The sequence below is a fragment of the Spermophilus citellus genome (assembly GCF_964194105.1).
Source record: "Spermophilus citellus genome assembly, chromosome: 7".
Classification (NCBI taxonomy): domain Eukaryota; kingdom Metazoa; phylum Chordata; class Mammalia; order Rodentia; family Sciuridae; genus Spermophilus; species Spermophilus citellus.
In genome coordinates, this window is record NC_138188.1 from 86,090,653 (window position 1) to 86,103,584 (window position 12,932).

General features: G+C 37.9%; 1 protein-coding gene across 1 annotated transcript in view; it reads right to left on the reverse strand.

Annotated features, from left to right (window-relative positions):
- Nucleotides 1-2,277: 2,277 nt before the first annotated feature.
- Nucleotides 2,278-12,932, reverse strand: part of IMPG2 (interphotoreceptor matrix proteoglycan 2) — a gene marked incomplete at both ends in the record, with an annotated part of 109,297 nt that continues 98,642 nt past the window's right edge. Inside the window, 4 exons of the mRNA XM_081302452.1 lie at nt 2,278-2,361; nt 2,798-2,996; nt 4,360-4,548; nt 5,520-5,730. Of these exons, the coding sequence (XP_081158578.1) occupies nt 2,278-2,361; nt 2,798-2,996; nt 4,360-4,548; nt 5,520-5,730 (683 nt within the window). The remainder of the gene's footprint in view (nt 2,362-2,797; nt 2,997-4,359; nt 4,549-5,519; nt 5,731-12,932) is intronic.

Below are 12,932 nucleotides of genomic sequence, written 5' to 3' on the forward strand. Positions count from 1 at the left end.
ACATTCTATTTAAATAAATGTCTTTCCCCTTCAACTTGAAAATAACAAGCATGATACAAAATATTGACTTACTAAGCTTGACTCCTTGTAATAGGCTCACCTTATTTTCCTATTGGGAAACCTGAGGCACAGTTCTTGGGAGACACCCTCAAAGATACAGAAGCAGACAGACATTGCAGTCTTACGTCTCAGGTCTGACTTTTTTTTTTCCATAATACTTTTCAGAATGAGTGCAGCTCTGAATTTCTGGAAACACAGTTCTTGGTCTTTGTAGAAATAAAAATCATCACATCTCAACTACATTCTGAAAATTTAAGCTGGGAAAAAAAAGTATGCCCCACATTTACTAAATTTTTTAATAGAAAACTCTTCTCGCAACAGTGTTCAAAATCCAGGTGAATGATATGACATAGATAACAAGTGGTCTCCGTCTTCTGTAGGCTCCAATTAGTGTCAAAACGGGTGTTTGGGTCAAAGTTCTTCCCTGTCATTAAAAAAGAGAGAGAGAGAGAGAGAGAGAGAAAGAGAGAGAAATTCGTTGGAAAAACAAGAATGTACTGAAATGTGTTTTTGTTGTAATACATTGATCTACATTCCTAAAATCACCAATGCTTTCTATTTTCCTTCTTTGGAGTACATATTTTTGTACTCTGCTAAGTTAAAAAAAAAAAACACTACAAGACCATGCAATGATTTCACAGAATCCTAAATTAAGTCCATTAACATTTTCTTGGGCTGCTTGATTTACAAGAATGATGAGACTAAGTAAAAACTGAAAATGCTGTATGGGCTATGTATGTGCCTCCATTTTTTCAAAGCCATCTTCCACCTGTGAACATCCTCACAAAGGCTGTAGAATCTGTGTGGAAATTCTTTTGTTTCACAAGATCTTCTTGTTTGAATCTCTGTTTCATGGATGTTTTTTTGTGTATTTTAATGTGAGGCAGTATATCGAAGAAACAAGCATGTCATCATCTGCTTATCCCTAATTAGGATGAATCCTTTCTTGGAATGTCTTGGCCAAGAGCTGATGTATTTTTAATTCAGGTAGCACATTTGGGCAGGTGGTTCTGAAGGACTTACAATGGGTTTTAGAAAAGACAAAAACATCATTGATGTTCTTTCTGTTGCATACTACTGAAATAGATCCATGGGACATTTTCTGGCTAGAGATGCAGAGATGAATGAATGTCCCAGTTTTAAAAGGCAAACACCAGTATTATTGCACTGACAGCTTTCAGCAAGGACTGGAAGCACTTCCTGGGAGCCAAACCAGAGGCCCAGAGATTATTAGAGGTGTTTCCACCATGCATATGGATTTTAAAAAGCAACTTACTCAGTTTATTTTGATGGCCATTTGTTCTTTCTAGAAAAGAGGGATCATGAGTCAAGGGGGCTACCCATTGGAGAAAAAGTATTTGGAGCAAAAGAGCAGAGGATCAGTTCGGGGCCATGACTATTATCTAACCATTGGACAACTTCTTTTACACACAAATCATTCTGGTGAAGGTAACTGACTAGGACCCATCCATGAGCAAGTACTTCTGTGAGGGCAGCAGTAGGACCAAACATCAATGCCAAATTAAAAATCTCACCACTACAGTCAACTAATGCCCACAGTGGTCTCTTTTCAAGATAGTTTATTTCTGTAACCTAAGTCTTATTGTGGATTCTGGAGAACAAAGAAAAACTCGAAGGAACTTGCTCAAAATTCATACTGAGTAAAGCAAATGGAAAGAGACAGAATGAAACTGCAATAATCTTGATAGAGGAAGGAGGTACACTTTAATGAGATTGTTATTCAAAGCATACTGAAATGTATATAGAGATGGAAACGGAAGGATGTGTTGAAATATGTGAGGATTTATGTCTCCTCAAATGCCTTTCATAGAAACCATCTATGAAAACTACTTTATGGCAATGGATTACTGGCAAGATCTATGCAGATAAGAGAGAAACTATGACATAGCTCAGGAATCTCTAGGCCAAAATAGATAAGGTCTTAGTCTGAAATCTTCTCTGTCACTGGCTATCATTATCATCTTAAGTAAATGTCTTCATCTGCCCAAGACTTCCTTTCCTCAATTAAGGAACATCCAACTTATACAGTAATTATAAGAAGTAATGAGATAATCCATATTTATATACATAAAGAGCTCAATAAACGTTGATGATCACCAAGACCTCTGTCACATGAACAGGAATTACATGCACATGCTGGCTGTACTACTCTAAGATCAGCTATTAAGATCAGGGGTCGGGGGCTGTGGTAAATGCTTACATTTGATGCTCTCTCACAAAAGCTGCAAACTCAGGATCATTGGCATACAGTTCCAAAATTCTCATTCTCTCTTGAATTTCCTTAAACAACAGAAAAGTCACATACTGCATTAGAAAAACTTCATCAGTCTTTTGGAAGATTTAATTATTATAAGGAATTTTGAGATTCTGGGCTATCCAGGGAAGAGCTATAAGAAAGCATTCTCAAAATGGAAGGTTCTATATGTACTATTAAATATTGCATGGACTACTCTAACCCCAGCATACATTCCCAAGAAAGTAAGTGGGGCAGGAAAGAGTATTTACTAATAATGGAAACGAGTCACGTGGTGGGAAATAAGGTACAGCTCAAAGTTGAATATTTTTGCATACCACATTGGCTGGGAGATGTCATAAGGTGAGAATGAATTGTGAAATATTTTTCATTCTCTCTCAAAGCCTGTGCACATACACACACATACATCAGTAGTAGCAGCAGCAGCAGCTGTTCCACAACAGAAATGCAAAAGTTTCCTACCTCTTTGGAAAGGTTAGTGCTCTCGTACATCTGTCTGATTTCTTCTCTGTTCAAACCACCAATCACTGCTTCCTTAGCAGAGCTGCGGAAGGCATGCTGAGCATAGGGTTCCTCGTATTGATCACGCCTGGCCTTGCGGCTTTCATACACAGGGTTGCACTTCACAGCGTTCTCAATGGATGAGAGGCTGTCTGGCTGCCTGCTGGAGCCAAAAGAAAAATGATATGACTGATTCAAGTTCTTTGGATGCTTTACTACTTGGAAGATTATTTGGGATAAGATTTCTGATGGGGTAGAAAAAGAAAGGTAATAGACACAAATGGGGTGGGGTAACTGTGAAGTATCCAGATCTCAAAAATTATTTGTAAAGTTTCATCATTATTATCTCCTCAGCTAAATGGCAAGCGTCCTGTGGCACTATTTCATTCATCTTATTTTCTCACAGTGCCTGAGATTCAATGCATGTTGATGGGAACTGTCTGTCAGTGGATACTATTCCATTAAACAAATACAACTGCATCATTCTAAGAGTTAAACATATCAAAAATTAGTGTATAACCACACTGAGACTCTGACATAAATACAACTATAGGGAGATGGGAGCATCTGGGCTTCAAATTCAATTCAGGTCTAAAAATATTTAATGGGCATTGATTGTACACCTAGGACTGTTCTAGATGCTAATGAAACAAACAAACAAAAAAACCCTGAAATCTTTGCCCTGAATGAGATGATAGTCTGGTGAAAAATCAGAGTCAACAGGAAGCATAAGAACAATGATGGAGGTATGTCCTGGGTGCTCTAGGGACCCAGGAAGGGTACCTCCTTAGCCAAGGCAGAGGGAGAGGGAAGGAAGGATGCCCTTGGGTAGCGCTGGTAGACTCCAGCGCTGGCACTGTATCAATTACAACCAGGGACTATGATCACAAAACAACCCAAAGTGTCTTTGGATCCCTTGTCTAACACAGGGGTCAGGCTCTATTTCCCCCATTAATGAAGCCATGTTTAATTAAACAGAGAACCAGATTTCATTTCTTGTCAGATCCTTACCCAGATTTATAATATGGTTAATTACCCCTGGGTATGAGCTAAAGGAGAACAAAATGTAACAGAGCTGACCTTCGACAAGGGAAACTCACTTTTCCCATCTCATCTCCATCCATCCCGCTCCACATCTCCCCCACTACAAAACCGGCATTCCAGCCACACTCAAGGTGCCCTTCCTCCAGAAGGCTCAGGCATGCCTCCCTGACTTGAATCATGCTCATTCAATTAGCTGAGAATTCTCATCTACTCTCTTCTGTCTGATAAATACCACAATATTTAAATATCTTTAAAAGGCTCTCCCTGGGGCAAAAATTAGTTTATTCCTCACCTAGGCCTCTTAGCATCTCACTGATGGTGTTACTTATGTTTCTTTTCAATGTGAAACTCCTTTGAGGACAGGGCCCAAGTTTTATTCAACTTACAGCTCTCTGTCCAATATTTGATACATAGTAAATGCCAAGTAAATGAGTAAACAGAACATTTTCTTCCATCAGGGAGTTCTCTTCCTTATTTACCGGAAGGGCCGCTCTCCTTCTCTTGGGACATGCTGAGCCTGAAGAGTCTTGACAAGGAAGAAGATGACAATCGAAGAGACGAGGAGAAGTCCAATCACAGAGGCTATGGCGATGCCTATGACCAAGGGCTCAGACACAAACTCCTCACAGTGCTCACCTCGGTACCACCAGTTCTCACCCACCCGGCATCTGTAACAAGTGCAAACTCTGAATCCCTTTGTTCAAAGTGGCAACGAACAGCAGAACCTTTGGTAGGACTGGGGAAAGGTACACATATAAATGCCAATCATGTGAAGCTTCACTGAAGAATCAAATATATGGCCAAGAATGTAGATTAGTGGTTCAGAGCCTAACATGTGTGAGGACCTGGGTTTGATCCCCAGCACTATAAAAAAAAATAAAAGGTAAAATACAGAATGAAATATTATTCAGCCTTAAAGAAGAATGAAATTATGGCATTTTCTGGTAAATAAATGGATGCAGCTGGAGAATATCATGCTAAGTAAAATAAGCCAATCCCCCCAAAACCAAAGGCTGAACATTTTCTCTGATATGCAGGTGCTAATTCACAATGAGGGTAGCTAAGGAAGACTAGCATTACTTTGGATTAGACAGAGGAGAGTGAAGGGAGGGGAAGGGGTATGGGGGCAGGAAGGATAGTAGAATGAATCTGATATTATTACCCTATGTACATATATGACTACATAAAAGGTGTGATTCTACATCATGAACAACCAGAAGAATGAGAAGTTACACTCTATTTATGTACAATGTGTCAAAATGTATTCTACCGTCATGTATAACTAATTAGAACAAATTAAAAACTTAAAAAATAAATAAATAAACCTCATTTTAATACTGATGGCCTTATAATCATCACTGAAACCCCTAATACAGTTACTCTAAGTACCTCAGTAGCACATATTTAGACAAAATTTTTAAAGTTCCAAACTTAAATAATAAACTAAACTGGGTATATAATTCAGGACTATCAAATGACCTGGTCTTTACAAGAGAATTAGGCAGCAACCATCTACTGTATGGAAATAATTTCTATGATAAATATCATAAGGATTACCTTAAAATTATAGGTGTTAACCCCCCATTTTCTTCAAAAGTATCTATAACCTTTGAAGCCCAAATCTCTAATTACAGCATACCTACAAATGGCCCCATGCCCGGGCATAATGTCACACTTTCCGTCGTTCAAGCAGAAGTCAGGCTGTAGGTCACAGAGACTCTGACAAGGCAATTCATCCACACTCATGTAGCCAGGGTAGCATCTGCACTTGGCTTCTCCACTCCAGGGGTCAACCAGACACTCAGAAAATTCATTGCAGGCCTGAAACTTGCAAGGATTGGCTTCATCACCTAAAACATCAAATGAACCAGAAAATGATACAAGGAAAGACAAAGCACAGGTACTGGGGTATAGGAAGCCCCTCATTAAAGCTCCTCCCTCAAATAACACAGGACAACACCCATTCTGAACCATCAAAGTACACCATCACCCGACCTATAACACAAAAAGTTCTGATACATCCTGGACTGAGAGTTTTTCAGTTCCTCTGAAACTTAGAGCCAAATCATAAAACTCCATGATCTGGGCAAGCCCCTACGTGTTTTATCGAGGGAGTATATAGAAGCTTTATAATCAATGTCATGTAACTATAGATCTGAATTGTACAGTTTTAGAGACCAATCATTCTCACCAAATCTACCCTGTTATAGTTCACGTGCACACACTGCTATGCACCTACCCCACACTGAGACCACAGGGTGAGACATGAGAGCCCAGGGGAGAGCTGGGAGGAGCCTCAGGGATGGATACAGCCCCAGAAGAGGAGTCTTAAAGATAGTCTAGATTTGTGGAAGCCAATATTAGAAAAATAAACCATCCCTACATCCTCCTCAGGCCATTCGCAACAATATCTTAGCTTCAGTAACTAGTAACTTCATTTTTCATTGATAGGGTAAGGAAAAATGCCAAAAAAATTAATTAGAACAATGAGCCATTAAAACTGATATAAGACACTAATTATAATGGATCTTCCACCTATCATGGTCTCATCATAGGCTCTTCAATCTGTGAATGGCAGATAGGCAAATGGTGACAGAGATACTGGAAAAGAAGGAAACAGGTAGAAATGATCCATAGACTCATCTGTATGAAAAAGTATGAAGTTAACCTAAAAGAAAAGGAGAATAAAAAAGAAAAAGAACACACTTTCTTCGTTTTCAGAGATATTAATATTGTTTTGAAAAGCCATGAGTTTCTTGCTGCTCTGGAAATTAAAGATAATTTTGTATAAGTTTGTCTCCTTGAAGTTTAGAGGAGGATCTTTGAAGCCGGTCTCCAAAGTTCACAGGTGGGAAGAGAGGGGATATATTAAATTAAAAGTCTATGTGCATCTAGAACTTCAAAATAGGACTTTATGTATAAATAGAGTCTTTGCAGATATAATAAAGTTAAGAAGAAGTCATAGTGGATTGGGAGGGTCCCTGACCTAATGACTGAGATATCCTTATAAGAAAAGGGAAATCTGGACACAGACAAATACAGAAGAACACATTATATAAACAGAGTTTTGAGTGAAAAAAAATGTCAAAGATTGCCAGAAAATACCAGAATCTAGGAAAAAGCAAGGAAGGATTTTTCTCTACACTGCTGGGGGAAGCATGGCTTTGTCAATCTTTCATTTTGAACTTCTAGACTGAAGAACTATGAAAGGATACACTCTATTGTGATAAGCCACCCAGTTTGTGGTACCTTGTTAAACAGCCTTAGAAGAACAATAGAGCAGTCACTGCCAAGCAGCTCATGTAACAAGGCGAGCATACAGATGTGCTGACCTCCACTGACAAGAAGATCGAACAACAGGATTCCATTGTGTATTTCCTCAGTCTTTACATCCTTGTCCTACTAATTATTTTGTAACTAAAATAATCTAATCTTGAGCTAGCCAGTGAGGAATAGAGGTGTATATAGTGGGTGGGGAGGATGGTATTTTATAGATCTCTTTTGTTGACGAAAGCAGAATTTTCTGAGACACTATATGTGGGTGAGAGAGAGTTACACAAGAAACAAATCAGTTGTTTTGTTTTTGCACAGTGTGATTGAATTGAGGAGAACTTACCACTGACCTACATCCCTAGCTCTTTAAATTTTTAAATTTTGAGATAAGGTCTCATTAAGTTGCTCAGGCTGGCCTCAAACTTGTGATCTTCCTGCCTTAGCCTCCCAAATTTCTGGGATTATAGGCATGTGCCACTGGACCTAATGAAAAGTCAGTCTTGGGGCTGGGGATGTGGCTCAAGCGGTAGCGCGCTTGCCTGGCATGCGTGCGGCCTGGGTTCGATCCTCAGCACCACATACAAAAATGTTGTGCACTGCTGAGAACTAAAAAATAAATGTTAATAAATTCTCTCTCTGTCTCTCTCTCTCTCTTTAAATAAATAAAATCAATTTATTAAAAAAAAGAATTCAAGGTGGATAAACTTCCTATTTAAAAAAAAAAGAAAAAAGAAAAGTCAGTCTTATAGCTGCCACTCTTGACATAAAAATGATCATCTGAGGACCTTTACCCAAGGTATACATGTAGAAGGAAAATTCTATTTGAAATTTTAAAAATTTTGTGGCCATTCTGTGGGTGTGTAAGAGGGCAAAAGAAAACAATTTACATTTTCTATATATTAGGAGAAAGGTATAGATAGAGGGAAAGGATAAATGCTATCCCCTTTTGCTCCCAGAGGTCAAGCCTAATATTTATAAAAGAGACTAAATAGAGTCTCTTTCCTGACCCAGAAGGCTAAAGCTGGATGTGGAGAATAGCTTGCCCCTGTGGGAAAGTACCTTGATATATGGAGAAACAAAGGCAGATTTGGAGCTAAATTTGGAATGGGAGACAGGGATCTAAATTGTCAATGAATTACACAACTCTGGCTTTCCAGGAGCAGCCTACAAAACGGATTGATGGGCCAAGGAAAATGAGAGTGGAGAGAATGTGAAGATGGTCTGGAAAAAAAGCTTCCTGGCCAGAGCAACATGGGAGCTGGCTGGTCCTGGGGGGAAATGGGTCAGTAGGAGATGCCCATGAGAGGGTGGCTGAGGAATGCTAATGGTAGTATTTTTAACCATTTTCTGTGCTTCAAAAAAGCCTTCTTAATGACCTTCACATCATCAGCAAATATCTAATAGAATCAATGTCTTACATTTGAGATGCTTTGGAAAAACTTTAAAATGGACTAAGAACTGTGTTAGATTAACAGGAATAACAGACACAGAGTTAAGACACATGTGAGATCAAAAATTCAGCATAGTTTAAGAAACTCAGAGATGGAAGCCAGCTGCAGTGGTACACACCTGTAATCCCAGGGGCTCTGGCTCCCAGCTCCCGAGACTGAGGAAGGAGGATCAAGAGTTTAAAGCCAGAGTCAGCAACTTAGAGAGGCAATTAGACTCTATCTCTAATAAAATATGAAATTTAAAAAAGGGTTGGTGATGTGGCTCAGTGATTAAGCAACCCTGAGTTCAATCCCCAGTACCAAAAAGAAAGAAACAAAGAAACTCAGAGATGTAGTAATTAAGTAATTAAGAGATAGTTAAGTTCCCTAACAATGCCTATGGGTATTGAGGGGTGGAGAAACATTGAATGTTTTCTTCTGTATGTGGGAGAGATTACTGCCTGTTCATTTGACAATTAAAGGAAAAGGTGACCCTATAGGGGTTGGGGTTGTGGCTGAGCAGCAGAGCGCTTGCCTCCCGGTGTGAGTCACTGAGTTCTGGATCCTCAGCACCACATAAAAATAAATAAATAAACAAAATAAAGGTATTGTGTCCATCTACAACTAAAAAAAAATTTTTAAATGGTGATACTATAAAACTGAATGACTTGGCATGCAGCTACGTGTGAGTTACATAATAAATTGAAGCAAATGAGCTTATTTATTGTAATTCTCTTTTAAAAGAAGTGGACTAGGGGCTGGGATGTAGTTCAGTGGTACAGTGTTTGTCTAGCATGTGTAAGGCCTTGACTTTGATCCCCAGAGCCACAAAAAAAGGGGTGGGAGGTGGACTTTTGCAAAAATTTTATAAGTAAAACTACTTGCATTTGTAAACCTAGTCAATAGCTTTTAGATATTTTGTTTAATCCTTAGACTAGCCTTGTGAAATGCACAGGTCAGGTAATATTATCCCCATACAATACATGAGGGACTAAATCTCAAAGATAAAATAGCTCCTCTAAAGTCACACAAATGATTAAGGGTCGAGCAGAGAAACCTAGCTTTCCAAATTATAATTAATTGCTTCTTCCACTACACCACTTGGCAAAGAATTTGCATGCAATCCTAGAGAACTCAAGTGGCAAAAGATTTGGATATTGGGGGATTAGCCAAATCATTTTCTTCACTTTCAGTGAATAATGGTCCTTCAAGGATTTCAAAGGAAAGAATTTTTGCTTCTTTCTCAGTTGAAAAATAGGGCTGAATTTCAAACCAGTTTGAGAATAAAAACCACTGGAGAAATATGAACCTAGACATTCCATCTCACTCCTACTCAAAACCACTGTCCATTGGTATATAGAAGGGAAAAAAGAATAAAATTTCAGGCTCCAACAATACGCTCTGCATCCAAGGCTTCCAAATCAAAATAATATTTCATTTCATTCATTCACAGTATTTCTGAGTACCTTCTGTGTTCAAAGCTCTGTGCTAAAGTCTGGCTAGAAAGTGGTTAATATTTGGTCCTTGTGAAAAGCTCTATTGGGAAAAATAGCCATTAAGCAACTGTGCACGTAAATTAACATTGCAAACAGTGCTAAACTCCATAGGAGAAAAGAATGGACTAAAAGGAAAGAACTAATCCAGATTACTATGGGTAGATTATCTAAAGTCTTGAGGAAGCAATATTTGAACTGAAGCATTAAGGGTACACAGGGGTCAGCCAAGAGTAGAGGGAGTTTCAGGCAAAGGGGACAGTATATGCAAAGGCTTAGGTCACAAAACATTTCTGGCATATAAGAAAACCAAACAAGTTAGTTTGACTGGAATATGGAAAGCAGAGGGGTTAGTGTTATTAGATGATATTGGGGGAGAAGTTGGGAACCAGGTCTTATGCCTATTGAATCAGGCAACCATTGAAATGTTTTAAACTGCAAAGTGAAATAATGTGATGGATGTTTTCAAAAGAGTACCATGGCTGCTGTCTAAAGAACAGTTAGAAGAGGGAGAAAAAGAAAAAGTAAGAAAACTGATCCAAATGAGGGATAATGGTGAATTAGACTGAGTAGTAGCAGTGGAGATAGAAAAGCCTGGATTTAAAAAAATAGACAAAACAAAAAGTTGCTTCATTGAAAAAATAAATAAAATAGATAAACCCCTAGTCAGGCTAAAGAAGGAAAAAAAGAAAGAAAACTCAAATTACTAAAATACGTGATGAAAAGGAAAAAATCACAACAGACATGATTAAAATGCAGAAGGTGATTAGAAACTATTTTGAACATTTATACTCCAATAAAATAGAAAATATCTGTAAGGAAAATAAAAAAAGAGACACAGAGACAAGATGCAGAGGCAGTAAAGATGGCTGCTTAGAAATTTCCTTAGCCACCAAGTATGCCACAGTCATGAAGCTATCAGAGATCCCGATCCCAAACACGGAACCCATACCGAAGACAGCAACAAATTTCTAGAAACATATGACCTACCCAAACTGAATCATGAAGTCATACATGATTCAAACAGATCAATTTCAAGTAATGAAATAGAAAATGTCATCAAAAGCCTGCCAGTCAAGGGGGCTCGAGTGATGGCTCAGTGATGGAGTACTTGCCTAGCATGTGTGAGGCACTGGGTTTGATTCTCAGCACCACATATAAATAAATAAAATAAAGGTCCATTGACAACTAAAAAATATTTTTAAAAAATGCCTACCAATCAAGAAAAATCCAGGGGCAGATGGATTCTCAGATGAGTTCTACAACACTTTCAAAGAAGAATTAATGCCAATACTCCTCAAAGTATTCCATGAAATAGAAAACAATGGAACCCTTCCAAACTCATTTTATAAGGCTAATATCACCCTGACATCAAAATCAGACAAAGACTCATCAAGGAAAGAAAACTTCAGACCAATATCCCTGATGCACATAGTTGCAAAAATTCTCAATAAAATTCTGGCAGATCACATAAAAAACATGTTAAAAAGATAGTGCACCATGATCAACTGAGTTTCATCCCAAGGATGCAGGGTTGGTTCAACATATGGAAATCAATAAATGTAATTCATCATATTAATAAACTTAAAAACAAGAATCATATGATCATCTCAATAGATGCAGAAAAAATATTTTACAAAATACAGCACCCCTTCATATTCAAAACACTAGAAAAACTAGGAACACACCTCAACATGGTGAAAGCCATATTTGCTAAACCCAAGACCAGCACAATTCTAATTGAAGAAAAACTGAAAGCCTTCCCTCTAAAAATTGGAACAAGACAAGGGTGCTCTTTTTCACCAATTTTTATTCAACATCCTCCTTGAAACTCTAGCCAGAGCAATTAGACAGAAGAAAGAAATTCAAGGTATACAGATAGGTAAAGAAGAACTCAAACTATCACTATTTGCCAATGACATGATTATTTATTTAGAAGAGTCAAAAAATTCCACTACAAAACTTCTAATAAATGAATTCAGCAAAGTAGCAGAATATAAAACCAACATCCATAAATTGAATGCATCATATACATCAGTGCTGAATCCACTGAAAGCTAGGAAAACTATCCCATTCACAAGAGCCTCAAAAAAAATCTTTGGGAATCAATCTAACAAAAGAGGTGAAAGACCTCTACAATGAAAACTACAGAACACTAAAGAAAAAAAAACTAAAGAAGACCTTAGAAGATGGAAAGACCTCCCATGCTCCTGGATAGGCAGAATTAATATTGTCAAAATGGCCATACTACCAAAAGCCTTATACATATTTATTGCAATTCCTATTAAAATACCAATGACTTTCTTCCTAGAACCAGAAAAAGCAATCATGAAATTCATTTGGAAAAATAAAAGAGACCCAGAATAGCCAAAGCAATCCTTAGCAAGAAAAGCGAAGCAGGAGGCAGAGGCATCACAATACCAGACCTTAAACTATACTATAGAGCTATAGTAACAAAATGACATTGGCACAAAAACAGACATATATACCAATGGGACAGAATAGAAGAGACAATCCTATGCAAATACAGTTATTTCATACTAGACAAAGGTGCCAAAAACATTCACTGGAGAAAAGAGAGCCTATTCAACAAATAGTGCTGGGAAAAATCGCTGCATGAAAACCCACTTCAAAGTGGATCAAAGAATTAGCCATTAGAACAGAGATCCTGCTACTACTAGAAAAAAGAAGGTTCAAATCTTCTCCATGTCAGCCTAGGATCTGAATTCCTTAGCATAAAAAGTAAAGCATAAAAAGTAAAATCAAGAATCAATAAATGGGATGGATTCAAATTAAAAAGCTTCTTCTCAGCAAAAGAAACAATAATGTGAAAAGAGAGCCTACAGATTGGAAGAA